The sequence below is a fragment of the Lepidochelys kempii genome, chromosome 1 (assembly GCF_965140265.1).
Source record: "Lepidochelys kempii isolate rLepKem1 chromosome 1, rLepKem1.hap2, whole genome shotgun sequence".
NCBI lineage: Eukaryota > Metazoa > Chordata > Testudines > Cheloniidae > Lepidochelys > Lepidochelys kempii.
The window spans coordinates 347,987,403-348,013,683 of record NC_133256.1 but is presented as its reverse complement, the minus strand read 5'-3'; the positions used below and the strand labels follow the sequence as shown (position 1 = coordinate 348,013,683).

Below are 26,281 nucleotides of genomic sequence, written 5' to 3'. Positions count from 1 at the left end.
ACAAGCACCTAGTATTGTAACCACAGCTGTGACCAATGAAGAGGCGGGGGGAGTAGCTCCCTTTGATGGACAGCCAGCCAGCCCGTTAGCGATAAAATCCCTCTTGGTCTGTTCTCTGCTTGCTTTACCTGTAAAGGGTTAACAAGCCCACAGGTAAAAGAAAAGGAGTGAGCACCTGACCAAAAGAGCCAATGGGAAGGTAGAACTTTTTAAAATGGGGAAAGAAACTTTCCCTTTGTCTGTTGCTTTTGGGGCTGCAGAGACCGGCAGCAGGAATGCTGTGTAAAGTTTGAACCAGATATGAAAACCATCAGATCATATCTAGAACTCCTTTTAACAACCCAAATATGTAAGTAAATTAGGGATGTTTAGGAAGACACAATTAGGTTTATTTCTGTTTATTTTGGCTTGTGGATCTCCTCTCTGCTAACCCCTGATGCTTTTGTTTGCTTGTGTCATAAATATAAAGGGAAGGGTAAACCCCTTTGAAATCCCTCCTGGCCAGAGGAAAAATCCTCTCACCTGTAAAGGGTTAAGAAGCTAAAGGTAACCTCGCTGGCACCTGACCAAAATGACCAATGAGGAGACAAGATACTTTCAAAAGATGGGAGGAGGGAGAAAAACAAAGGGTCTGGGTCTCTCTGTATGCTGCTTTTGCCAGGGACAGAACAGGAATGGAGTCTTAGAACTTTTAGTAAGTAAGCTAGCTAGGTATGTGTTAGATTATGATTTCTTTAAATGGCTGAGAAAAGAACTGTGCTGAATAGAATGACTATCCCTGTCTGTGTGTCTTTTTTGTAACTTAAGGTTTTGCCTAGAGGGATTCTCTATGTTTTGAATCTAATTACCCTGTAAGGTATCTACCATCCTGATTTTACAGAGGTGATTCCTTTACTTCTATTAAAAGTCTTCTTGTAAGCAAACTGAATGCTTTTTCATTGTCCTAAGATCCAAGGGTTTGGGTCTGTGGTCACCTATGCAAATTGGTGAGGATTTTTACCAAACCTTCCCCAGGAAGTGGGGTGCAAGGGTTGGGAGGATTTTGGGGGGAAAGATGTGTCCAAACTACATTTCCCAGTAAACCCAGTTAAAGTTTGGTGGTGGCAGTGGAAATCCAGGGGCAAAGGATAAAATTAATTTGTACCTTGGGGAAGTTTTAACCTAAGCTGGTGAAAGTAAGCTTAGGAGGTTTTCATGCAGGTCCCCACATCTGTACCCTAGAGTTCAGAGTGGGGAAGGAACCTTGACAGCTTGTAACCTTTAAGCTGAACCCCCAAGAAAGCTACCTTGGGTGCTTAATTTTTGTAATTGTTTCTTTTAAGATCTCGCAAAAAGCTAAGTTCCAGATGTAATTTTTTTCCTTTTTGTTTTTAAAAAATTTACCTTTTTTAAGAACAGGATTGGATTTTTTGGTGTCCTAAGGGGTTTGTGCATGTTGCTTGATTAGCTGATAGAAAACAAAGGAAATTAGCTGTGGCTTTCTCAGCTCTTCCCCGGAGGGGGGATGAAAGGGCTTGAGGGTACCCCACAGGGAGGAATTCCCATGTGCTTCTTCCTGGGTTCAAAGGGAATGTTTTTGCATTTGGGCAGTGGCAGCATTTACCAAGCCAAGGTCAGAGAGAAGCTGTAACTTCTCTAAATACCGGGCCAAGCTCTTGAGCTTAGCCCACGATCATCCTAGTGGCCATGCTGGGGTGAACAGGACCAAAGACCGTTTGGGGGGGTCAGTCCACTGGGAGGGAATGGGCAAGGATGTTTCTACCTATGTCCAGTCTTGTGAGGTGTGCCAAAGAGTGGGAAAACCCCAAGACCAGGTCAAAGCCCCTCTCCAACCACTCCCCATCATTGAAGTTCCATTTCAGCGAGTAGCTGTGGATATTCTGGGTCCTTTTCTGAAAAAGACACCCAGAGGAAAGCAGTACATACTGACTTTCATGGATTTTGCCACCCGATGGCCGGAAGCAGTAGCTCTAAGCAACACCAGGGCTAAAAGTGTGTGCCAGGCACTAGCAGACATTTTTGCCAGGGTAGGTTGGCCCTCCGACATCCTCACAGATGCAGGGACTAATTTCCTGGCAGGAACTATGGAAAACCTCTGGGAAGCTCATGGGATAAATCACTCCTTACCGCCATCAAACAAATGGCATGGTGGAGAAGTTTAATGGAACTCTGGGGGCCATGATACATAAATTGGTAAATGAGCACTCCAATGATTGGGACCTAGTGTTGCAGCAGTTGCTCTTTGCCTACAGAGCTGTACCACACCCCAGTTTAGGGTTTTCCCCATTTGAACTTGTATATGGCCGTGAGGTTAAGGGGCCATTACAGTTGGTGAAGCAGCAATGGGAGGGATTTACACCTTCTCCAGGAACTAACATTCTGGACTTTGTAACCAACCTACAAAACACCCTCCAAACCTCTTTAGCCCTTGCTAAAGAAAACTTACAGGATGTTCAAAAAGAGCAAAAAACCTGGTATGATAAACATGCCAGAGAGCGTTCCTTCAAAGTAGGGGACCAGGTCATGGTCTTAAAGGCGCTCCAGGCCCATAAAATGGAAGCATCGTGGGAAGGGCCATTCATGCTCCAGGAGCGCCTGGGAGCTGTTAATTATCTCATAGCATTCCCCACCTCCAACCGAAAGCCTAAGGTGTACCATATTAATTCTCTAAAGCCCTTTTATTCCAGAGAATTAAAGGTTTGTCAGTTTACAGCCCAGGGAGGAGACGACGCTGAGTGGCCTGAAGGTGTCTACTACGAAGGGAAATGTGCTGGTGGTGTGGAAGAGGTGAACCTCTCCATGACCCTTGGGCGTATGCAGCGACAACAGATCAAGGAGCGGTGCACTAGCTACGCGCCAACGTTCTCAGCCACCCCAGGACTGACTGAATGGGCATACCACTCCATTGACACAGGTAATGCTCACCCAATTAAAGTCCAACCTTACCGGGTGTCTCCTCAAGCTAAAACTGCTATAGACCGGGAGATCCAGGATATGTTACAGATAGGTGTAATCTGCCCCTCTGGAAGTGCATGGGCATCTCCAGTGATTCTAGTTCCCAAACCAGATGGGGAGATATGTTTATGCGTGGACTACCGTAAGCTAAATGCTGTAACTCGCCCAGACAACTATCCAATGCCACGCACTGATGAACTATTAGAGAAACTGGGACGGGCCCAGTTCATCTCTACCTTGGACTTGACCAAGGGGTACTGGCAGGTACCGCTAGATGAATCTGCCAAGGAAAGGTCAGCCTTCACCACACATCTCGGGCTGTATGAATTAAATGTCCTCCCTTTCGGGCTGCGAAATGCACCCGCCACCTTCCAAAGACTTGTAGATGGTCTCCTAGCGGGATTAGGAGAATATGCAGTCGCCTACCTTGACGATGTGGCCATATTTTCGGATTCCTGGGCAGACCACCTGGAACATCTACAAAAAGTCCTTGAGCGCATAAGGGAGGCAGGACTAACTGTTAAGGCTAAGTAGTGTCAAATAGGCTTAAACAGAGTGACTTACCTTGGACACCAGGTGGGACAAGGAACAATCAGCCCCCTACAGGCCAAAGTGGATGCTATCCAAAAGTGGCCTGTCCCAAAGTCAAAGAAACAGGTTCAATCCTTCTTAGGCTTGGCCGGTTATTACAGACGATTTGTATAGCAATACAGCCAAATCGCCGCCCCACTGACAGACCTAACCAAAAAGAAACAGCCAAATGCTGTTCAGTGGACCGAAAAGTGTCAGAGGGCCTTTAACCAGCTTAAAGCGACACTCATGTCTGACCCTGTACTAAGGACCCCAGACTTTGACAAACCGTTCCTAATAACCACAGATGCATCCGAGCGTGGTGTGGGAGCAGTTTTAATGCAGAAAGGACCTGATCAAGAATTCCACCCTGCAGTTTTTCTCAGCAAAAAAACTGTCTGAGAGGGAAAGCAACTGGTCAGTCAGTGAAAAAGAATGTTACGCCATTGTCTATGCTCTGGAAAAGCTAAGCCCATATGTTTGGGGACGGCGTTTCCACCTGCAAACTGACCATGCTGCACTACAGTGGCTTCATACCGCCATGGGAAATAACAAAAAACTTATTTGGTGGACTTTAGCTCTCCAAGATTTTGATTTCGACATCCAACACATCTCAGGAGCTTCTAACAAAGTGGCTGATGTACTCTCCCGTGAAAGTTTCCCAGATTGGAAAGAGTGGTCAGGTCTGGTAAAGGTTATAATGAGGAGGAAGAACTGGATGTGGGAGATGGAGAAGCTTGGCACTATATGGTAACAGAAGCTGTTAATCCCTTTGGGACCAAAAAAAAGACACTCAAGGAATATGGACCTTTCATGTAATAAATAGAGCATGTGTTTCTGTATGGATACAAGAGTGAAACTCTAAAATATTGACAAAAGGCTGGCAAGGAACATCAAAAGAATACACTTTGGTAGTTGAATGGGAATATGATCCAGATAGTAAATGATGTGTATGGATCTCAAGTGTAACTAATTGTTTACATAAGTCAGGAATTCACGAATACCAAATTATCGATACTAGAAGTGGGGAACTGTGGAAAACAGATGTACCCCAAGAAAGGTCCTTCGAACCAAAGCACCCCAAGAATGTAGAATTCAAGGAGTTTGGTTTGAAAATGGGACTGAGGTTCCTGCCATAGATATAGGCGCAAGTGTGAAATTGTATAACATCGCTGAGAATATGGACATATGTCAGTGGGACTGTAATTGGTTTACCCAGACCACGTGTTCATTAGGGTATGGCAGTGAATCCGTGTTCGAATGGAAATTAGGAAATGAATGGATAATGGTGAAGGGACATTGCCATAACACCCGATTTGAGGGATGGGAAAACGTTCTGAGGAACAGCAATGTGCTTTAAGATGACATGCCTCATATACAGGGAGTATACAACATAGAAAAGGTAAAACATGGGTTAATATAACTAAAGTGACCCAGGAACATCATAATGTAACCAATTGTTCCCCAAACAAGCTTTGCGGAAAACTCATAAGATTGAGTTGTTGAATTATGCAACTAATAATTGTAAAACAATGCTTTAAGTTTTATAGAAACCAGAAAAGGAGACACATGATCTAACAGTTAGCGTACAAATTGCTGGTATGACTGATGTGATATTACAATTATCTTTGGTAACTGAATATCGAATGGGGGACTGTTGGGATGGTGCCAGATTGGTGTGGCCATGCTGAACGAATGGTGTGAGCATAACTTGATGTGACTTAAACATGGCTGAAGAGCTGCAGAGGATCCTGGGAGAAGGGTCCCTTTAAGCAGAAGCAGATTTGATAAAGGATTGGCAAAGCCTGTGTGTGCAATCAATATTGAACCTATTGGTCGGCAAATATGGGCCCATGCAAAAGTAAATATCACATGCATAAAGTTCCAGCGTGGAGCTCAGGCCGACCTAGTTATAGTGACCCTACAGCAAGGACACAACGCAGAGAGCCAGAGTGAATGATTGATGAGGTGAGTAAATGTGGAGTGATCTGCATTCGGTATCACACCACCCAGCTTCTTCTAAAATACTGATCAGATCAAATTAATAACCACATGCCCACTGGGCATGTTTTTGAGACATGTGACTCCTTGGAGGAAAAAGAGTATAAGAATCAAGCAAAGTAAATGACTGGGACTCTTGAAGATGCTGCTAGACAGAGTAGCCAAAACTCTGCTCCATGGGCTCGAATAGGACTGTGAACTAGAGGGGTTTCAGGGCAGCCAAGGCCTTGCCTTGAGGGAATCCAAGACAGAGCAGAGGGCTGAGGAGACCAGACATGGAGAGAAGAAATCATTAAGAGGAATGTATAGCTTTTAATGTATACTTCTTAATGTCTACCATAGGAGTTATGTTCTTAATGTAACCTTTTACCACTTGTGTAATTCCTTCTCAAATAAACTGCAGTGCATTGAAGATAATTACTGTGGACCTTTTTCACTGGTATGACAGTAATCTGCTGCACTGGGAGCCAGTAAAGATCCATTTCAGGGGTAGTAGCATCTCCTGGTGCCAACAGTGGATGGCCCCAAACTGGACACAATACTCCAGGTGTGGTCTCCCAGTGCCGAATAGAGGGGACTAATCACCTCCCTTGATCTGCTGGCAATGCTCCTACGAATACAGCTCAATCTGCCGTTGGCCTTCTTGGCAACAAGGGTACACTGCTGACTCATATCCAGCTTCTCATCCACTGTAATCCCCAGGTCTATTTCTGCAGAACTGTTGCCTAGCCAGTCAGTCCCCAGCTTGTAGCGGTGCATGGGATTCTTCCGTCCTAAGTGCAAGACTCTGCACTTGTCCCTGTTGAGCCTCATCAGATTTCTTTTGGCCCAATCCTCCAATTTGTCTAGGTCATTCTGGACCCTATCCCTACCCTTCAGGGTATCTACCTCTCCCCCAGTTTAGTGTCCTCTGCAAACTTGCTGAGGGTGCAATCCACACCATCCTCCAGATCATTCATGAAGATATTGAACAAAACTAGCCCCAGGACCTTAGGGCACTCCACTTGATACTGGCTGCCAACTAGACATGGAGCCATTCATCACTACCCATTGAGCCCAATGATCTGGCTAGCTTTCTATCCACCTTTATTGTCCTTCATCCAGCCCATACTTCTTTAACTTATTGGCAAGAATACTGTGGGAGACCATGTCAAAAGCTTTGCTAAAGGCAAGGAACAACATGTCCACTGCTTTCTCCTCATCCACAGAGCCAGTTATCTCATCACAGAAGGCAATTAGATTAGTCAGGCATGACTTGCCCTTGGTGAATCCATGCTGACTGTTCCTGATCACTTTCCTCTCATCTAAGTGCTTCAGAATTGATTCCTGCTCCATAATTTTTCCAGGGACTGAGCTGAGGCTGACTGGCCTGTAGTTCCCAGGATCCTCCTTCTTCCCTTTTTTAAAGATGGGCACTACATTAGCCTTTTTCCAGTTGTCTGGGACCTCCCCCGATCACCATGAGTTTTCAAAGATAATGGACAATGGCTCTGTAATCACATCCGCCAACTCCTTTAGCGCTCTCGGATGCAGCGTATCTGGCCCCATGGACTTGTGCACGTCCAGCTTTTCTAAATAGTCCCGAACCACTTCTTTCTCCACAGAGGGCTGGTCACCTCCTCCCCATGCTGTGCTGCCCAATGCAGTAGTCTGGGAGCTGACCTCGTCCGTGAAGACAGAGGCAAAAAAAGCATTGAGTACATTAGCTTTTTCCACATCCTCTCTCAGTAGGTTGCCTCCCTCATTCAGTAAGGGGCCCACACTTTCCTTGACTTTCTTCTTGTTGCTAACATACCTGAAGAAACCCTTCTTGTTACTCTTAACATCTCTTGCTAGCTGCAACTGCCGGTGTGATTTGGCCTTCCTGATTTCACTCCTGCATGCCCGAGCAATATTTTTATACTCTTTCCTGGTCATTTGTCCAATCTTCCACTTCTTGTAAGCTGCTTTTTTGTGTTTAAGATCAGCAAGATTTCACTGTGAAGCCAAGCTGGTCGCCTGCCATATTTACTATTTTTTCTACACATCGGGATGGTTTGTCCCTGTAACCTCAATAAGGATTCTTTAAAATACAGCCAGCTCTCCTGGACTCCTTTCCCCCTCATGTTATTCTCCCAGGGCATACTGCCCATCAGTTCCCTGAGGTTGTCAAAGTCTGCTTTTCCGAAATCCAGGGTCCGTATTCTGCTGCTCTCCTTTCTTCCCTGTGTCAGGATCCTGAACTCGATCATCTCATGGTCACTGCCTCCCAGGTTCCCATCCACTTTTGCTTCCCCTACTAATTCTTCCCGGTTTGTGAGCAGCAGGTCAAGAACAGCTCTGCCCCTACTTGGTTCCTCCAGCACTTGGACCAGGAAATTGTCCCCTACACTTTCCAAAAACTTTCTGGATTGTCTGTGCACCGCTGTATTGCTCTCCCAGCAGATATCAGGGTGATTGAAGTCTCCCATGAGAACCAGGGCCTGCGATCTAGTAACTTCCGTTAGTTGCCGGAAGAAAGCCTCGTCCACCTCATCCCCCTGATCTGGTGGTCTCTGTTATTCCAGTCACATCATAATTCCTTGACTGTGCCAGGACTTGCAGTTCTCCCTGCTTGTTTCCCAGGCTTCTTGCATTTGTGTATAGGCACTTGAGATAACGTGCTGTTTGTCCTGCTTTCTTAGTATGAGCCAGGAGCCCTCCCCTCTTGCGCTCTCCTGCTCGTGCTTCCTCCCGGTATCCCACGTCCCCACTTACCTCAGGGCTTTGGTCTCCTTCCCCTGGTGAACCTAGTTTAAAGCCCTCCTCACTAGGATAGCCAGCCTGCTTGCGAAGATGCTCTTCCCTCTCTTCGTTAGGTGGAGCCCGTCTCTGCCTAGCACTCCTCCTTCATGGAACACCATCCCATGGTCAAAGAATCCAAAGCCTTCTCTCCGACACCACCTGCGTAGCCATTCATTGACTTCCACGATTCAACGGTCTCTACCCAGGCCTTTTCCTTCCACGGGGAGGATGGATGAGAACACCACTTGCGCCTCAAACTCCTTTATCCTTCTTCCCAGAGCCACGTAGTCCGCAGTGATCCGCTCAAGGTCATTCTTGGCAGTATCATTGGTGCCCACGTGGAGAAGCAGGAAGGGGTAGCGATCCAAGGGCTTGATGAGTCTCGGCAGTCTCTCCGTCACATCGCGAATCTTAGCCCCTGGCAAGCAGCAGACTTCTCTGTTTACCTGGTCGGGGCGGCAGATAGATGACTCAGTCCCCCTGAGGAGAGAGTCCCTGACCACCACCACCTGCCTCCTTCTCTTGGTAGCGGTGGTCGTGGAACCCCATCCCTAGGATAGTGCATCCCATGCCTTCCAATCGGCGGAGTCTCCTTCTGTTCCCTTCCCTCAGACGTATCATCTAGTCCACTCTCCGCATTAGTACCTGCGGAGAGAACATGAAAACGGTTGCTTACCTGTATCTGCGCTGCTGGTACATGGACACTCCCCTTTCTTCTTCTGGAGGTCACATGCTGCCAAATTTCTTCACTGTCCTCCTGTCCCCGCTGCGTGGCCTGCTCTGAAACTTCAGAACATTGTGCCCGTAGAAGCATATCCTGACGTCTGTCCAGGAAATCTTCAGTTTCTCTTATGCAACGCAGGGTCGATACTTGTTTCTCCAGACCTTGAACTTTCTCTTCCAATATGGAGACCAGCTTGCACTTTGTACAGAGAAAGTCGCTTCTGTCCTGTGGAAGAAAGACAAACATGGCACATCCAGTGCAGGTCACAACAGCTGAACGTTCCCCATCCATATTACCTTCCTTCTGCGAGCTTCCTCAGGAGTTGTAGTAACTACTCAGAGAAACTGGCAAGATGTAAGTGTAACCCTTCTGCCCATCAGAGTTGGCAGCAACAAGGGCCGGGTTCAATATCTAGGGGATCCATTCCAATAACACAATGCAAACTGGCTCGAGCCCCCACCCAGTGACCTGGGACAAATATATACCACCCCCGCTGGGCGCCTCCTAGAGGCAATACTTCCCCTCTCGCAAGCACATAGTCTGAGTGTAGCAAAAGCCTTTTAATAACAGAGAGAAACACTGTGGCATTATGTTGGGGAAACACCACCAACAGGATTCATAACACAACCCATGAGCAAAAAAAACCCACCCCAGGCAAATTGGGGCATGCCCTTTTCCCTTTGGTTCTTGAGTCCAGCAACCCCAAATCACCCAAAGTCCCAGAAGTCCAATGCCCCAAAAGTCTCTGTCCCTGGTCAGGGCAGCCCCAGAGTTCGAAAGTTTATCTGCGGAGCTTTACCTCCCAACCTGGGTGGAAATGGGACGGGGGTAAGAGGCACCTTACGTGATCTGAAGCTGACCGCCCCATAGCTCCATAGCGGCACTCCACTCCGCCAGCCGCCCCACAAACTCCTTCGCTCAGCTGCGCTGCGCTCCGCCAGCCGCCCCACAAACTCCTTCGCGCAGCTGCGCTCCGCTCCGCCAGCCGCCCCACAAACTCCTTCGCTCAGCGGCGCTCCGCTCCGCCAGCCGCCCCACAAACTCCTTCGCTCAGCGGCGCTCCGCTCCGCCAGCCACCCCACAAACTCCTTCGCTCAGCTCCACGGCCCACAAGCAGCTCCTGCCATCCACACACTGCTCCGCGTCGAACTGCTTCACCAGCCGCCCCGCAAACTGCTCCACAATATAGCTTCAGGCTCCCCCACTACTTAACACAACACTCAGTGATTTCAGCTCTTAGGTGAATTCAGCTTATAGTAGGGGAGCCCCAGTGCTGGTGCACTGTCAGCCCAAAGTGAGCTCAGCAGCCTATAACTAGACTTCTAATGAAATCAAAATTAGCTCTGATATTCCACAGTGGAGAGAGGAGGAAGCGCAATTAGCATGTAAGGCCCTCACCAAGGGGCCCATGCCACCAAGTATTAATACTTGTCCCCAGCCTCTCTCTATTCACACAATTTTGGAACCCATGACCCTTGCCTAGCGAGTGCTACTTAGTTGATGGTGAATCCCTCCATCATAACAAAAGGCCACATGCAGTTCCAAGCACAGTTCCCATAATCAGGGTAATAACAATTTATTCTTCCTGCCCCAATAACAGAGACACTGGGGATCCCACAGCAGCCAAAGTGACCATTTGGGCAGCTATGGTCTCATTCTAGGCGTGGTGGGTGTGCCTATGCAAATGAGATCGGCCCCTGAAGTTCTTTTCCACAACTTGCCACACCTCACCACCAGATGTCAGGGTGGAGCTCATCCTGACACTGCTTACATAAGCCTCAGTGGGCTCTCCCCAGGCGAACTCCCTCACTTAGCTTCTCTGCTGTTTGCCACTCAGCTGGTTCGCTGCTGACTGGCTTTTTATAACAGTCAGGCCCACTCAAGGCTCACCTGGAACAAAGCACTCCCAGTTCACACTTTTCAAACAACCAGTCGAGCACACGGTCAAACTGTCCCCACAACAGACACTCAGACACTCACCAACACAGCCTCCCTAATGCAGTCCTTAGCGTAGCTCCTCTCAGACAGATCCCAAGCAAACTTCCTCTGTGAGCCTCTCTGCTGTTCCTCGCAGCAGAGAAGCTAACAAAGGGGGGATCCCACCCACTGACTTCAGTAGGCCTCCAGCTGATTTACACTCCCTGGGGATCTCCCAAAACTTTTCATTGCACAAGATGGACGTGAGCAGTTGGGCAAGTCAGGGCCAACGCATGAGGCTCATAACAGGGACACTGATCTCAGCGCTTACAGACGGGTGCAGGAGATGGGGGGACAGCTTTTATTTTATCTGTTATCTGAGCCCTGCCAAGTGCTTCTTCCTGGTCACTGCCTGGCTGGTGGCTAGGTCATGGCTCCTCTTATCTCTGTTTGCCTGGGCATTAAATTACTGTATCCGTCATCAGCACAGATTTGCGTGTTCAGTATTGACCCCTGGGCCCCTCCTACCCTGGACTGGTCTATAAATGCCCCAGGCACGGCCAGTGTCCCATGCAGGCTTCACTTGAACTGGTTTGCACCAAAGCGGCTACGCAGAGAGACAATCAGGTGAGACCCTGCATTCCTCCAGCTTCTTCCCCCTCCTGCACTGGGTGGCTGGCAGCAGCTGATCCGTTACAGGGGCGAGTGCCCTGTGTGAATCCTCTGACCCTGGGGCCGTCTCTGTCTCACCCCTTCCTCCCACCCAGCACAGTGTTGCACGTGGCACCCTAATGCCCTGCGTAGCTGTGTCGAGCCCTCTGCCCCTCCCAGAGCTGGGCCCAGCCTCCAGTCCTGTGTCCAGTCCCCAATGGAGTATCACTCTGCAGTGCAGCTCTCCCATTGGACCCCTTCACCCAGTCAAGGTGCAACGGGGATCCCAACCCCCATCACGAGGTGCAGTAACTATCACCCCTCCCCTCCTCCCCCCACCCCAAACACAGGGTGTTGGATTTCCAGACACTTGATCTCCCTGGAGACAGAAATAGGAGTGTGATTCAAACACCTATTAGTGAGGAAAAGGCCCCGGGATGGGTCAGTGGGTCTTTCGTGTACCAGGTGCTGGGTGATAACACAAGAGGACTTCATGTTTCTAACACTAAACTGTCTCTCTAGTCAGAGAACTATTGTAGAGGTGCTGCATCTGCAGTTGGCATTCCAGCCACGTGCACACAGACTGGCCTCCATCCTGGTGGCCCTGGTGCCTTTTCCAAACTCTTCCTTCCTCCCACCTGTGCTCCTCTCTCCAAGTTCTATGTAGGTGGCTACCGTGGGGACCTGCCAGCCCCAGAACTGGGGAGAGAGGGACAGCAGGAGATGGCAAATGCCCCTTCTGAGAACCGCTTTGTTCTGCAAATAGGACCCTGTTGCTTGAGACCCGGCCTCCCTGCTGCCCCCGGGCTCCTCCCTACCTTCAGCCCTGGTTCAGGGAGTCCCTGGCGGTGCGGCTTGCAGAACACAGCCACTGAGGAGCTGGGTCCTGGCTCCCTGCTTGGTGTCCTGTTCTGTCCCTGGGGCACAGCTCAGTGAGGGCTAGAGGTGGAAGGATCCTCCAGAACCAGGGACATGGGCTCCGAGCTGGGTCCCCCAGGGCTGGGAGGATGGGATCCCTCTTGGAGCCTTTCTAGCACAGCCAGGCCCTTTACCAAACATCCCCAGCTCCGAAGCACTTCCCCCTGTGAAATGCCACACAGGGGATACGGGTCTCTCGAGGGGGCGTCTCAGGCTGTCGTGGCCCCATCTCCCTTGTGTGTTTTCTCCCCAGGGGGAGCACGAAGATGGGACCAGTCGCCTACTTCAGCCTCTGCCTTCTTGGCTGCCTGATCTTTAACCCCTTGCTGGAAGGTGAGTCCCTGCCTGGACCCTTGTATCTGGAGACCCCAGGATCTATTTTCCCTTGATGGGAAATGAATTTATTTCACCACTAATCTGGACCCCAGAGAGGCTGCTTCCCGCTGCCCCTGGCTCTGAGTGCAGAGGGAATCTTTGAGACCTCCTGGGGCTGAGTGTGAGAGACAGGCTGGGAGCTAAACCCGCCCCATCTCCTGCTGCAGGTTAGAGGGTGACTCTCCCCACCGGGGCAGAGGGGTCCCGTCCCAACCAGGGAGAAGAATGTGCCAATAACATCCCAAACGAGTGACCACCATCTCTTTTCAGGGGGTTCAAAATGGCACCTCCTCATGAGCTTGATCCCTGTGCTATGGATAATCCAAACCCTTCCCCCCTCCTCCTGTGCCAAGAAGAGTCCTGGGACCCACAGACTATTTCTCTCCCCCGGCCCCCCTTCCTTACTTATCCCCACCAATCTCTGCACTTACTCCACATGCTCCTAATCCCTCCCCCCACCCCCCTGTCACTAGCTCCCTGCCTTCCCTGACCTCTCTGGGCCCTCAGCTATCAGAGAACCATAGAAATGGGGGGCTGGAAGGGACCTGCAGAGGTCACCTTGTCCAGCACCCCGCCATGCTAAGGCAGGATCAAGTAAATCTACATCATCCCTGACAGGTGTTTGTCCAACCTGTTCTTAAAATCCTCCAGTGACAGGGAACCCACAACCTCCCTCGGAATCCTCTTCCAGAGCTTAACTACCCTTAGTGTCAAGAAGTTTTTTCCCAATATCTAATCTAAATCTCCCTGCTGCAGATTAAGCCCATTGCTTCTTATCCTACCATCAGTGGATATGGAGAACAATTGTTCTCAATCCTCTTTATAACAGCTGTTCTCTGCTCACCCCTCAGTCTTCTTTTCTATAGACTGAACATGTCCATTTTTTTAAACTTTCCTCACAGGTCAGGTTTTTAAACCTTTTAGCATTTTTGTTGCTCTCCTCTGGACTCTTCCCATCTTATCCACGTCTTTCTGAGAGTGCGGCACCCAGACCTGGACACAGAACTCCCGCTGAGACCTCGCCAGAGCCAAGTAGAGCGGGACACTAACCATCCGTGTCTTCCATACAACACTCCTGTTAACGCACCCCAGAACGATATTAGCCTTTTTCTCAATTGCATCACACTGTTGACTCATATTTAATATGTGATCCACTAGAATCTCCAGATCCTCCTCAGCAGTACTACTGCCTAGCTAGTTATCCCCATTTTGTAGTTATGCTTTTGATTTTGCCTTTCTAAATGAAGTACTTTGTACCTGTCTTGATTGACGTTCTTCTTGTTGATTTCAGACCAAGTTTCCAGTTTCTTAATGCCATTTGGATTCTAATCCTGTCCTCCAAAGTACTGGCAACCCCTCCTGGCTGGGTGTCATCTACAAAATTTATAAGTGTACTCTCCACTCCATTATCCAAGTCATTCATGGAAATGTTGAATAGTACCAGACCCCGGACAGACCCCTGGGGGACTCCACCAGACATGTCTGCCCAGTTCGACAGTAAACAAGTACACCTCCCCAGTTACTCTTTGAGTAGGGTCTTCCAAACAGTTGTGCAACCACCTTATAGTAATTGCATCAGGATCACATTTCTATAGTTTGCTTATGAGAACATCATATGGAACTGTCAAAAGCATGACTAAAATCAAGATACACCAAGTCTACAGCTTCCCCTCTTTCCTGGGGCCACTAGCCCCGTTAAAGAAGAAAATTAGGTTGGCTTGGCATGATTTGATCTTGACAATTCCATGTTGGCTTTTTCTTTTAACCTAATCATCCTGTAGATGCTTACAAATTTATAGTTTCATAAATTGGTCCAGTATATTTCCAGGTTTTGAAGTTAAGCTACTGGTCTATAATTTCCCAGATCTTCTTTGTTCCCCTTTTAAAAGGCAGTTAATATGTTTGCCTGTCCTTCCTGAACAAGCTATAACTTTCCCTATATTCCAGTCATGAGATTTATCCCACCAAGTCTCTGGGATGCCGATTAAGTCATATACTAATACTTCCAGTTCTTCCATTTATTCCCCTTACTCCTTGCATTTGTGTATAGACATCTGAGATGCAGAGCAGATTCCTGCACTGTTATCTCTCTTCTTGCTCCTATGATTCAATTGTAATTTTCCATTTCCCTCCCAACATTTAGCCTTCTGATAAGGTCACCTGTGGGATTTTGTCACCTGCCACTTTTGAACCTACTTCAAAGCCCTCCTCACTAGGTTGGCAAATCGATGTGTGGGTGTCCCTTCAGCGTCTACTATACTCCAGTGCCCCCAACTTAACCTCTGCTCCCAGTCCCACCAGTATCCCCATGACACCCAGTGCTCTCCATCCTCATCCCACAGTCCCCTGTGTACTCTGACTCAACCCCCTTGATACCCGTCCCCGTCAGGTTCCCCAGTGCTCCTGCACAGAAGATAGGAGGCGACCATCTTCCCTGAGGACAGCCCAGCCCCTGTCCCCTTGGAAGGGAGACAGTGGTAATTCTTACTAGGACAGCCTCACTGCCACAGACAAAGGTGGCAAGGGAGGGGCAGCTGTTTTAACTGAGTGGCTTCAGCCCCACTGAAAGTAACAGGAGAAAGTGGCCATTTTGACAGAGGACAAAATTTCACAACATTTTTGGAGATCCAAATGAGCTAGAATGACGGCAACTGACAGCTCTTCTCCCATTCTCTTCTCCAAAACAGCCTCTCCCCACAGTGTCCTCTCTCCCCGTCTCGGACCAGGAATAGGGGTCACACCCTGTCCTAGTAGCTGGCTGCACTACAATGACCACTGCTATGGGTTCTTCCCCAAAAAGATGACCTGGTCAGCAGCTGAGGTACGAGACGCTTCTCAGGGATCCACAGTGTGGAGCAGGTTAATTGGGAGGGGCAGGGGCTGAAGGGGTTTGGTGACATCACCTCTGGTCCCTGGGTGTATCCCTGCAAAGGTGGGGTGGGGAAGGCTGGTGCCAGGCCCTGGGGCTCGGGAAGAGGCACTGAGATGGGGCTCTCTCCCCTCACAGCCGTCCCTGCTCCGGCTGCAGCCTGGTGGGGCAGGACGCCACACCGGTGCCAAACAGCGCCCCCTGCAGGGGGGTAACAGGCCTCGCTGATGTCCCTGCCGCAGGTGCAGTGTCAGCTTCACTGCAAAGGGGCCCATCTCGCCTCCATTCTCACTGAGGCAGAAAGGGACATGGTGGCCAACTATATGGCCAAGTCAGGCTCCAAGGATTACGTCTGGATCGGACTCCATGACCCCAACAAGGTGAGTGCCCAGCGCCTGGTTTGCCTCTGGCAGTTGCATCTCCCATTGGCTATTTCCCAGGGGCTGTGCAGAGACCCTGGCCCATGAGCCCTTCCTAGGGGCTGCCAGGCTCAGTTCCCTGTAGCCTATGAAGTGCCCCGCAGGCGCTCAGGGAACCTGCCCGGATGGGACCTGCCATGGCCGGGGGAGAGGCACTCCTCCCCTGGCCCCAACTCAGCCCCAGACCTGCCTCGACCAGGGGAGGGGGCCCCTCCCCAGGCCCCAACCCAGCCTCAGCCCTGGCCTTCCATGGCCGGGGGCAGGGCTCCTATCCCATGGCCCCAGCCCCAGAGCTGCTGAAGGGAGGGAGAGCTGGGGGGAGTCCTCTCTCCCCACCGTAGCCCCAGGGCAGCCTGCACCCCAAACCCCTCACCCCGGGCCCCACTCCAGAGTCCGCACCCCCAGCTGGAGCCCTCAGCCCCCCTCCCCACAACCCTATGTCCCAGCCCTGAGCCCCTCATCCCCGGCCCCACCCCATGGACCGCACCCCAAGCCGGAGTCCTCAGAGCCCACATACACACACAACCCTCTGCCCCAGCCCTGTGTCCTCTCCCACACTCTGATCCCCTCGGCCACACCCCCACCACATGAATTTTGTCCTGTGAACCAATATGGAGGTGATGTGTCACATATCACCTCCATATTGGTGCACATAACTGTGATGAAGTGGGAATGTTCTTAATGTTTTCTTTGAATATTGTGTGGGTGCCTCAATGTCCCCTATGAATTTCTTAAGTATCGAAGTGATGAGATAAGGGTGTGTGATTGTTGTGGAGCCCTAGAAGGCAGGGGTGTGCAGTGGTCTACACAGAGAATGGCTAAAACCCTGTCTTGTGGCAACTGATGGCCTGGGCCCCTCCCCTGCCAGGTGCCAACTGAAGGTGTTGGAGAACAAAGAGACCAGGTGGCCTCCTTGCCCAGGAAAGAGACAAAGGCCAGAGGAGGGGCTGGAGGGAGTTTCGGTTTGAAGCTGGCTGGGGAAATGGAGGGAGGCCCAGCACTGGGGTCTAGGCTCCCTACCCCCCAAGATGGACCTGACTAAGGGGTCCTGTTCTCTGTACCTACAAGCTCTGTTTTGGACTGTATTCCTGTCATCTAAAAAACCTTCTGTTTTACTGGCTGGCTGAGAGTCATGGTGAATCACAGGAGGCGGGTGCAGGGCCCTGACTCCTCCACACTCCGTGACAACTGGTGGGAGAAGTGGGATGTACTGCACCCAGTAGATGGCACTTCCTGCAGTAAGTGACTGGGGAGCAGTAACACGAAGGGGGATTGCCGAGGACCAGGCGTGCTGAAGGCTCAGAAAGGAGTAGTTTCAGGGGGTGGAGGAGCTACGCTTAACCCCTGGGAGTGCGTGACCAGTGATACCCTGGGGACTGCAGTGAGTGGTTCCAAGCTCAGAGGAATCTGCGGCTTGATCCTGGGAGAGAGAAGGGCTGTTGCAGTAATGGGGTCCCCCTGGGGACTCTGGTGAGCATTTCCAGGGGCAGAGGAGTCTGCTGCTTGGCCCTGGGAGAGAGGTGGTGACCTCGAGAAGGGCTGGCACACTAGGGGTTCTTCCTGGAAACCGTGGGGAGCTGAGAGCACACAGGCCTGCGAGTCCACAACAACTTGGGAACAGCGAAGTGATGGCCTGTCACCATCTCCTGAAGAAGGACATTGTAACCCTGTGCAAAAAGAGAGGGTTACGCATTGGAAAGTTCACCAAAGCACAGTTAACCCTGCAGCTGGAGGATGATGACCACTCCAAGGAGCAGATTCCTGACCCAAATGGGGCTACAAGAGGGTCTGGGGGCAGCTGGAGCAGTAGCCAGGCTTCCCCAAGACACTTGTCCCCGACCAGATGGGGGTCTTCACGATCGGGTTCCCCATCAGGTGATCAGAGACGGATGGGATTGGAGCTGAGTCCGAGAGAGCTGGAGGACAGTGAGAAGGAGCGAGAAGACTGTGGGAGACAGCGAGAGCCCGAGAAAGAGCTGCAGAAGCAGCAGCAGCACGAACTGGCTATGGTGGAGCGGAGATGGCATAAGGGACTTCCCAAGGGTGAGCGGGGATAGACCCTGGGGTGCCATTTCTGCAGGGAACCTCGATACTAATTTGCTGCCCCTGGTTAAGGGTAGGGGGATGTGCATGACCACCTCACTGCCTTCAAGCAGGCTGGTGATTTGAACCAGGGGGTTCCTGCGGAAAAGCCCCGATATCTAGCTCCCTTGCTGGGTCCCAAGGCCGTAGACTCCGTCAGCCAGATAGGTGGGGAGGTGGACAGGCTTCCACTCCTGGCCCCGGCCTATATATCTGCGTGGACTCTCCTGGGCTCAGGCCCCTCCGACCCCCCAGTGGGAGGAGAAGGGGATGGTCAATGGGGAGACATTCCTGGGGTGGTGAGACCCTGGGACACAGAGAACTGTTGTCAGGCCCTGGGTGGTGCAGCCCCCCCAGATGCTGCAGGGCTGAGAGACCTGGGTAAAGGTGCCAGGGACGAAGCCCCTCACCCTGCCTATGGCCCAGATCCCTGTGCAGACACAGGAGGGGTGGGGCTGGCTGGTGGTTGGGGTTCTCCAGGATATCAGCTGTGAGACCCTGTTGTGGGGTGACTGTGTCTCTTTGGGACAGGATCCAGGCCCGGCTCCTGTAACAGACAAGGGTTTGAATTTGAATCCAGGGAACCAATTGGCAGAGAGGGAAATGGTTAGTGAAAATGCAGATGACCTGGCTGGGGGGAGGAGCTGCTAGGCTTGGGCTACCTGCCTGCCTGTAATCAGAGCCCTGGGGCTGGGTGGGTCAGAGAGATGCTCCCCACCCCCCTGCACACCGGAGAGGGGCTCACGCTGGCTCTGATGCTGTGACCAAAGCAGCGAGCTCGCTGCCTGCCCCCGCTGGGACAGCAAGGGCAGCACTGAGCATGGGGGGAGCTGAGACCCCAGCTGAGCAGGGGGACCCACAGGCAGAGCAGGTCAGCTGCCAACTAGGTTTGACTTCTCCAGAGGCGCTGCTGGGAAGTGATCCCACGGCAGGAAGGGAGCGACCAGGGATAAGGTTCAGCGGGGCTGTGACCCCAGGCCCAGCCCGCGAGAGGGAGCAGGTCCCACTCCCTTCCCCAGCAGCTGAATCCCAGACCGAGCTGCAGAAGGATCCCTCCTTGGAGGAGCTGAGGGAACGTGCTGGCCGCAGGCTGCAAACCCCCTTGGGGAAGGCTGCAGGGACAGATTCCCGTGGGAGAAGGGATTCCTGTACCAGGAAGGGGCTCCCCAAGGGGAAGTAGAACTGTGGGGGATCAGGAGGCAGCTGGGGTTGCCCCAGAAGTATCACCGCAGGCTGTCGTATCTGGCCCACCATGTCCCTCTCTCGGGACACCAGGGGATCCAGGCCCCAGGCAGCGGCTGCTGCAGAACTGTGACTGGCCCAGAGTCTGGGACGCGGCCCAGCGGCACGGCAGGTCCTGCGACGCCGGCCAGAGAGGGGGGAAGGCCAGGATAAGGGAGAAGCCCCCTTGAGACCCCTGCCCATCACAGAGGAACCTTTCCAGAAGGTGGCTATGGACATTGTGGGGCCCCTCAGCAAGGCGACCCGGTCAGGGAAGGAATATGTCCTGGGGGTGATGGATTTTGCCACCCACTACCCAGGGGCGGTGGCTCCGTCCTCCACCGAGGCAGACACCAGGGCAGACGCGCTGCTGAACATCTTCAGCAGAGGGGGGGTCCCCAGCAAGGTCCTTACAGACCAGGGGTCCAATGACGTCAGCCCTGCTCCAGGGCTTGTGTCAGAAATGGGGGGTCTGGCCCACCTGGGCCTCTGCAGGTCACCCTCAGTCCAACGGGCTGGTGGAGAGATTTTATGGGACCCTCAGGATGATGCTGAGGACTTTTATGAATCAGCATCCGCAGGACAGAGACAAGGATCTGCCCCACCTGTGGTACGGGGAAGTGCCCCAGGAATCCACTGGGTTCTTCCCTTTGAGCTGCTGTATGGGAGGAGAGTGAGGGGACCCCTGGACCTGGTAAGGGACAGTCGGGAGGAGAAGGGGGAAGACCCCTGGTGGATCTCTTCCCTGAGATGGGAGCCAATCCTCCCGTCAGGTGTGCCCCGTTCAGAGTCCCCACTCAGCTGGGGTTGCATCCCAATGGAGCCTGCTCCTCCCATCCCAACACAAGACTGCTGCCTGGGATCAGGCTCTTGTGCGCAGTTGGGTGATTGGTTTCAGAGTAACAGCCGTGTTAGTCTGTGTCCGCAAAAAGAAAAGGAGGACTTGTGGCACCTTAGAGACTAACCAATTTATTTGAGCCTGAGCTTTCGTGAGCATCCGATGAAGTGAGCTGTAGCTCACGAAAGCTTAGGCTCAAATAAATTGGTTAGTCTCTAAGGTGCCACAAGTCCTCCTTTTCTCGTTGGGTGATTGGCTTTCCATGGATGGAGCCACCCGGACCCCTTCCTTCCCCGGCCGCATGTCACCACTCCCACCCCCAAACAAGCCTGCCCCACCCCCACCAGTTCCTGCTCCCTGTGTGACCTGGGGCCAGCGGGCAGGGAGGAGGCACCGAGCCAGCAGGGCCACAGCGCGGCAGCGACGCGGGACGTAGGGAGAACAGGACAGCGCAACGGGCTCCGTGCGACTGCCCGTGCCTGTGTGAAGACGCCACTGCTCCCTGGCCTGTCACTTCAGGTGAACCCCAACCGGTGGGGGATGGAGCCAGCTGCAGGGACTGGGGAGTGGGACTGTGGGGCGCAGCACCTCCCCGCCCCTGTGCGGGAACAGCACCCTGAGCCCCGCTGCTGGCAGACAGGCCAGCGGACATCGGGCCAGGGTACTGGAGGGGATGGAAGACACTTGCCCCCAGAGGCTCACGTCAAGCCTGGGGACATCTGAGGTCTGTGCTGTATTTTTTAAATACAATGTTGGCAACCCTAGCCGGCTGGGAGGAGTCACCCCAGCGCCCGACCCCACACCGCGCCTGGCTGGGGAAGGAAGCCACAGCTCCACACACAGGCTATGGTCCTCGGTGGGGATCCCACGGCCCTTGGGTGCTGAACGCACAGGGCCCAGACACACAGCTGAGCTCAAGGCATCTGGCTCCACCAGCCGTATACCCCTGGTACCCACTGGGCGCGTGCTACCATAACCCACAGCAGCGAGCGCCCCTCTGCCCGCCCCCTGATCGCCATGGGGGGCCGCCGAGCTGTGAGCGCGCTGCTGGGGGCTGCCAGGGGGTGGCACCACGTGTGTCCCTGCTGTGAGGGCCTGGGGTAAGGGCCGTGGTTCTAGCGGTTGCCGTGGAGGCCGGGAACCCCCTCCTGTCGCTGGGTTCTCCTGGCACAATCTACCTTTTGTAGCCCATGTTGGATTCTATCCAATTACCATTTGCCTCTGTGTCCTTCACTTCTCTCTCCTCAACATTTGTTCCAAGACCTTGCACACAGCTGATGTCAAATTAACAGGCCTGTAGTTTCCTTGATCACCTTTTTCCCCCGTCTTCAAAATAGGTCTTATGTTAGTAGTGCTCCAGTCACAGGGTACGACCCCTGAGTATACAGATTTATTAAAAATCCTTGCTATTGGGCTCCCAGTTTTCTATGCTGGTTCCTTTAGTATTCTTGAATGGAGACTATCCAGGCCCCTGATTTAGTCCCATGAAGACAGTGGTCCCTAATCTGTGGGGCACACCCCCTAGGGCAGGCATGAAGGAATGTTTGGAGGGCCGGGCCAGCCCCCATGGGAGCAGGGAAGCAGTGCCACCCAGCCCCACTCTGCCCCCAGCTCTGCTCCAGCCCTGCCTCTGGCCCCAGCCGCACCTTCGGCCTGCAGCTCCCAGCCCCACTCCTGGCTGCGGCCCCCAGCTGCAGCTCTGGCCCCGGCTCCCAACCACGGGCCCACCCTGGCCCCAGCCCAGCCCTGGCTCCGAACCACAGCTCTGGCCCCACTCCCAGGCCTGGCTCTGGCCCCGCTCCTGACCCTAGCTCCCGGTAATGGGGGCAAACCAATTTCATTACAGGTAAGGGTTGGCGAGAACTAAAAAGTTTGATGTATTAAGCTGTTTGACTTCCACCTTGGATGTGGTATTTTTGTATTTCCGTAACCTCGTTCCCATTGGCCCTACTCATTGCCTCTACCCCCAAGCTCTTCATTAGCCTCATTAAAAACTGACGCAAAGTATTTGTTTAGGTGTTGGGCCATGCCTAGATTATCTTTCATCTCCACCCCATCCTCAGTGCTTGGTGGTCCCACTTCTTCTTCCCTTGTTTTCTTTTTACTTCTAGAGCTACAGTACCTTTTACTAGTGGTTTTAATTTCCTTTACAGGGTCACCATCCAACTCTGCTTGGCTCTTGGCAGTTCTCACTTTATCCCTACACTTTCTGACCTCCAAGAGGCAGCTTTCCTTGCTGATCCCTCCCTTCTTCCATTCCTCGTAGATCTTTCTGCTTTCTCTTTAGCATGACTTTGAGATGCTTGGTCTGCAACCGTTCCCTGTGAATTTTCTCCCCTTGCTTGGGATGCAGGCTTCAGATAGTTTCTCCAACTTTGACTTAAAGTAACTCCAAGCCTCCTCCACATTCACATCCTTGAGTTCGTCAGTCCAGTCCACTTCCCTCGCCAATTCCTTTCATTTTTTTAAGTTTACCCTTTTGAAATTTTTTAAAGTTTACTCTTTACCCTTAGTTGCAGATCTGTTTTGGTTTATCCTTCCATTTAGTTTAAACTGAATTAGCTCATGATCATTCAAACCAAGGTTGTCCCTGACAACCAGCTCTTCTATGGCTTCCTCACTACTCACCAACACTAAATCGGAAACAGCATCACCTATTTATAAGGTCTAAATACCAAACACCCTCTCACAATGCTAATATCTGTCTTAACAACACTAACACACAGGCAAGCCAGCCTGGTTCCAGCTATGTATTTCTCAGTGATCACTGAGGCCTGGGGCCCAGTCATGAGCTGGCACCTGCTGGGCCAGCATCTCACACACACTGCTTAATATAGCTCTCCTATCTGATGATTTTCATAGTCACAGAGTCTTACAATGCAAATGCTGAAATATCGCCATATAACATGGGACACAGATGGTGTATGTGAGATGAATGCTGGTAGCAACTCACGAGCGTTCCATACATTCTAAACCCTCAACACATTCTTATAATTCTAATACAGGAGCTCCTCACTTAAAGTCGTCCCGGTTAACGTTGTTTCATTGTTACATTGCTGATCAATTAGGGAACATGCTCGTTTAAACTTGTGCAATGCTCCCTTACAACGTCGTTTGGCAGCTGCCTGCTTTGTCCACTGCTTGCAGGAAGAGCAGCCCATTGCAGCTAGCTGCTGGGGGCTTGGAACCAGGGTGGGCCGGCAGCTCCCCTATCAGCTCCCCACTCCCCTAAGTTCCCTGTGGGGCAGCCACCCAGCAGGCTATCAATTGCCTGCAGTTCAGCTGGCCCTCCCCCTACTGCCGTGTGCTGCTCCTGCCCTCTGTCTTGGAGCTGCTCCCCGAGCCGCCTCCTTTCTGGGGGCGAGGGGGGCTAATGTCAGGGTGTCCCCCTCCCCCTTGCTCCTGCACCCCGTGTACCCCATCTCCATAGAGCAGGGGGACACATGACAGGGCTCAGGATGGAGGAAGCTTCCTGGCAGCGGCTGTGGTCTCAGCTTGCTGATTAACTTAAAAAGGCAATGTATTTAAGAGTGGGTCAGCATACTTAAAGGGGAAATGCGCATCTCTCTCTCTCACACACACTGTGTGTGTGTCTCTGTCTCTTTCTGCCATGCTGTCTCCCCTCCCTCCATTCCTGCTGCTTTGTAGAGTGAGAGGCTACATTAACAACGAGTTAAGCCCTTGACGGCTCAGCCAATTGCTAGTTCATCATTTATCAGTAAGGCATTCCCTGGGAAACATCCTGCCTTCTGACTCCACCACCTCAACCAAGCTTCACAATCATCATTGCTGTGTATAGTATAAAATTGTTTGTTTAAAACTTATACTCTGAGTGTGTGTGTGTGTGTGTGTGTATATATATATATATATATATATATATATATATATATAATATAGTCTTTTGTCTGGCAAAAAAAAAATTTCCCTGAACCTAACCCCCCTATTTACATTCATTCTTACGGGGAAATTGGATTCGCTTAACATCGTTTCACTTAAAGTCGCATTTTTCAGGAACAGAATTACAACGTTAAGTGAGGAGTTACTGTACCTGTTTTAACGACCCTAACACCCAGGTGAGCTGGCCTAGTTACAGCTCTGTATTCTCAGTGGAGACGTGGGGATCTTGGCATGAGCTGGCCCCTGGTCTGCCAGCATCACAGTCAGCCTGAGCGACAAGGGGGGAAATAACATTTCCAATAGTTCCCACGTGTTAAGGCCAGACGGGTCTGATTTCCTGTAAAACACAGGCCAGAGTATCTCCCTGGCTGAGTCTGGCAGGAAGCCCATAGCTCATGGCTGAGCTAGAGCATGAAGGTGCTAGAGAAGGGGGGGGTGGGGGAAAGGTGGGGTGGTCCGTGAGCTGGCAGCAGGAAGAGATGTCAGCGAGACAGCTGGAGAGTTGGGCTTGACTGGGGGAGGAGAGGTAGGTTGGGAGTCACTGGCTGAATGGCCAGATACCAAATCATCAGCAAATATTGACCTGCTTTGCTTTTCATCTGGAGCAGAGCATTTGCCTACAAATTCTTATCATTTCTCTACTTCTCAGGGCTGATTAACTGGCCACCGGCATTTCTTAGAAACTAAGCTGCTGTTGATTTAAGGGGCACATGATCTTGCCCCAAATCAGCATTCGTCCCTGCTGTGGGGACACTGATGCTCTGCAGGCAGCCCATGGGGAGAAGCAGTGAGAGGCAATGGGGGTGCAAAGGGAAGGACCTTCCTGCTCACAGACACATTTGCCATGCTCCAGATAATTGCATTTAGCTGGCATTGGGGCAGTGCAGTGTCGGGGAGGGATTGGGCCCTAGGACCAGCCTGAGGCCCAGCAGAGCAGCTGCTTCCTATCAAGGGCTGCCAGGGTTGGGAAGTAGACGTTCAAGCCTCCCCAAAGTAATGTCACCCCGACCCTACCCACAATGCATCCCCTGCATCCCCTCTCCAATGCAGACGTCGTCAGCTGCCTCCAGAGCCCAGATGCCCGCTCACCCCTTCCGGCTGGGCAATGGCCGCCACTGCCCCTTCCCCAGCAGCCACTAGTCCCCACCCCTTCCCTGACCCCTTCTGCAACGCAGCAACATGCTACCAAGCCACCGCCCTGCACCAGCTGGGAAATCCGGGGCTGGGACTTAAAACATAGGGAATCTGAGTCATAGAATCATAGAATCATAGAATATCAGGGTTGGAAGGGACCCCAGAAGGTCATCTAGTCCAACCCCCTGCTCAAAGCAGGACCAATTCCCAGTTAAATCATCCCAGCCAGGGCTTTGTCAAGCCTGACCTTAAAAACCTCTAAGGAAGGAGATTCTACCACCTCCCTAGGTAACGCATTCCAGTGTTTCACCACCTTCTTAGTGAAAAAGTTTTTCCTAATATCCAATCTAAACCTCCCCCACTGCAACTTGAGACCATTACTCCTCGTTCTGTCATCTGCTACCATTGAGAACAGTCTAGAGCCATCCTCTTTGGAACCCCCTTTCAGGTAGTTGAAAGCAGCTATCAAATCCCCCCTCATTCTTCTCTTCTGCAGGCTAAACAATCCCAGCTCCCTCAGCCTCTCCTCATAACTCATGTGTTCCAGTCCCCTAATCATTTTTGTTGCCCTTCGCTGGACTCTCTCCAATTTATCCACATCCTTCGTGAAGTGTGGGGCCCAAAACTGGACACAGTACTCCAGATGAGGCCTCACCAATGTCGAATAGAGGGGAACGATCACGTCCCTCGATCTGCTCGCTATGCCCCTACTTATACATCCCAGAATGCCATTGGCCTTCTTGGCAACAAGGGCACACTGCTGACTCATATTGAGCTTCTCGTCCACTGTCACCCCTAGGTCTTTTTCCGCAGAACTGCTGCCTAGCCACTCGGTCCCTAGTCTGTAGCTGTGCATTGGGTTCTTCCGTCCTAAGTGCAGGACTTATCCTTATTGACCCTGCACTTATCCTTATTGAACCTCATCAGATTTCTTTTGGCCCAATCCT

The 26,281-nt window shown here is 51.7% G+C and overlaps 1 protein-coding gene across 1 annotated transcript; it reads left to right on the top strand.

The window, feature by feature from the left end:
* The first annotated feature begins 12,765 nt into the window (after positions 1-12,765).
* Positions 12,766-25,340, top strand: LOC140911214 (regenerating islet-derived protein 4-like). Its single transcript, XM_073343836.1, has 4 exons — positions 12,766-12,832; positions 15,601-15,695; positions 15,986-16,123; positions 25,251-25,340. The coding sequence occupies exons 1-4, from the start codon at positions 12,766-12,768 to the stop codon at positions 25,338-25,340; spliced, it is 390 nt and encodes a 129-aa protein (XP_073199937.1).
* Positions 25,341-26,281: the final 941 nt, after the last annotated feature.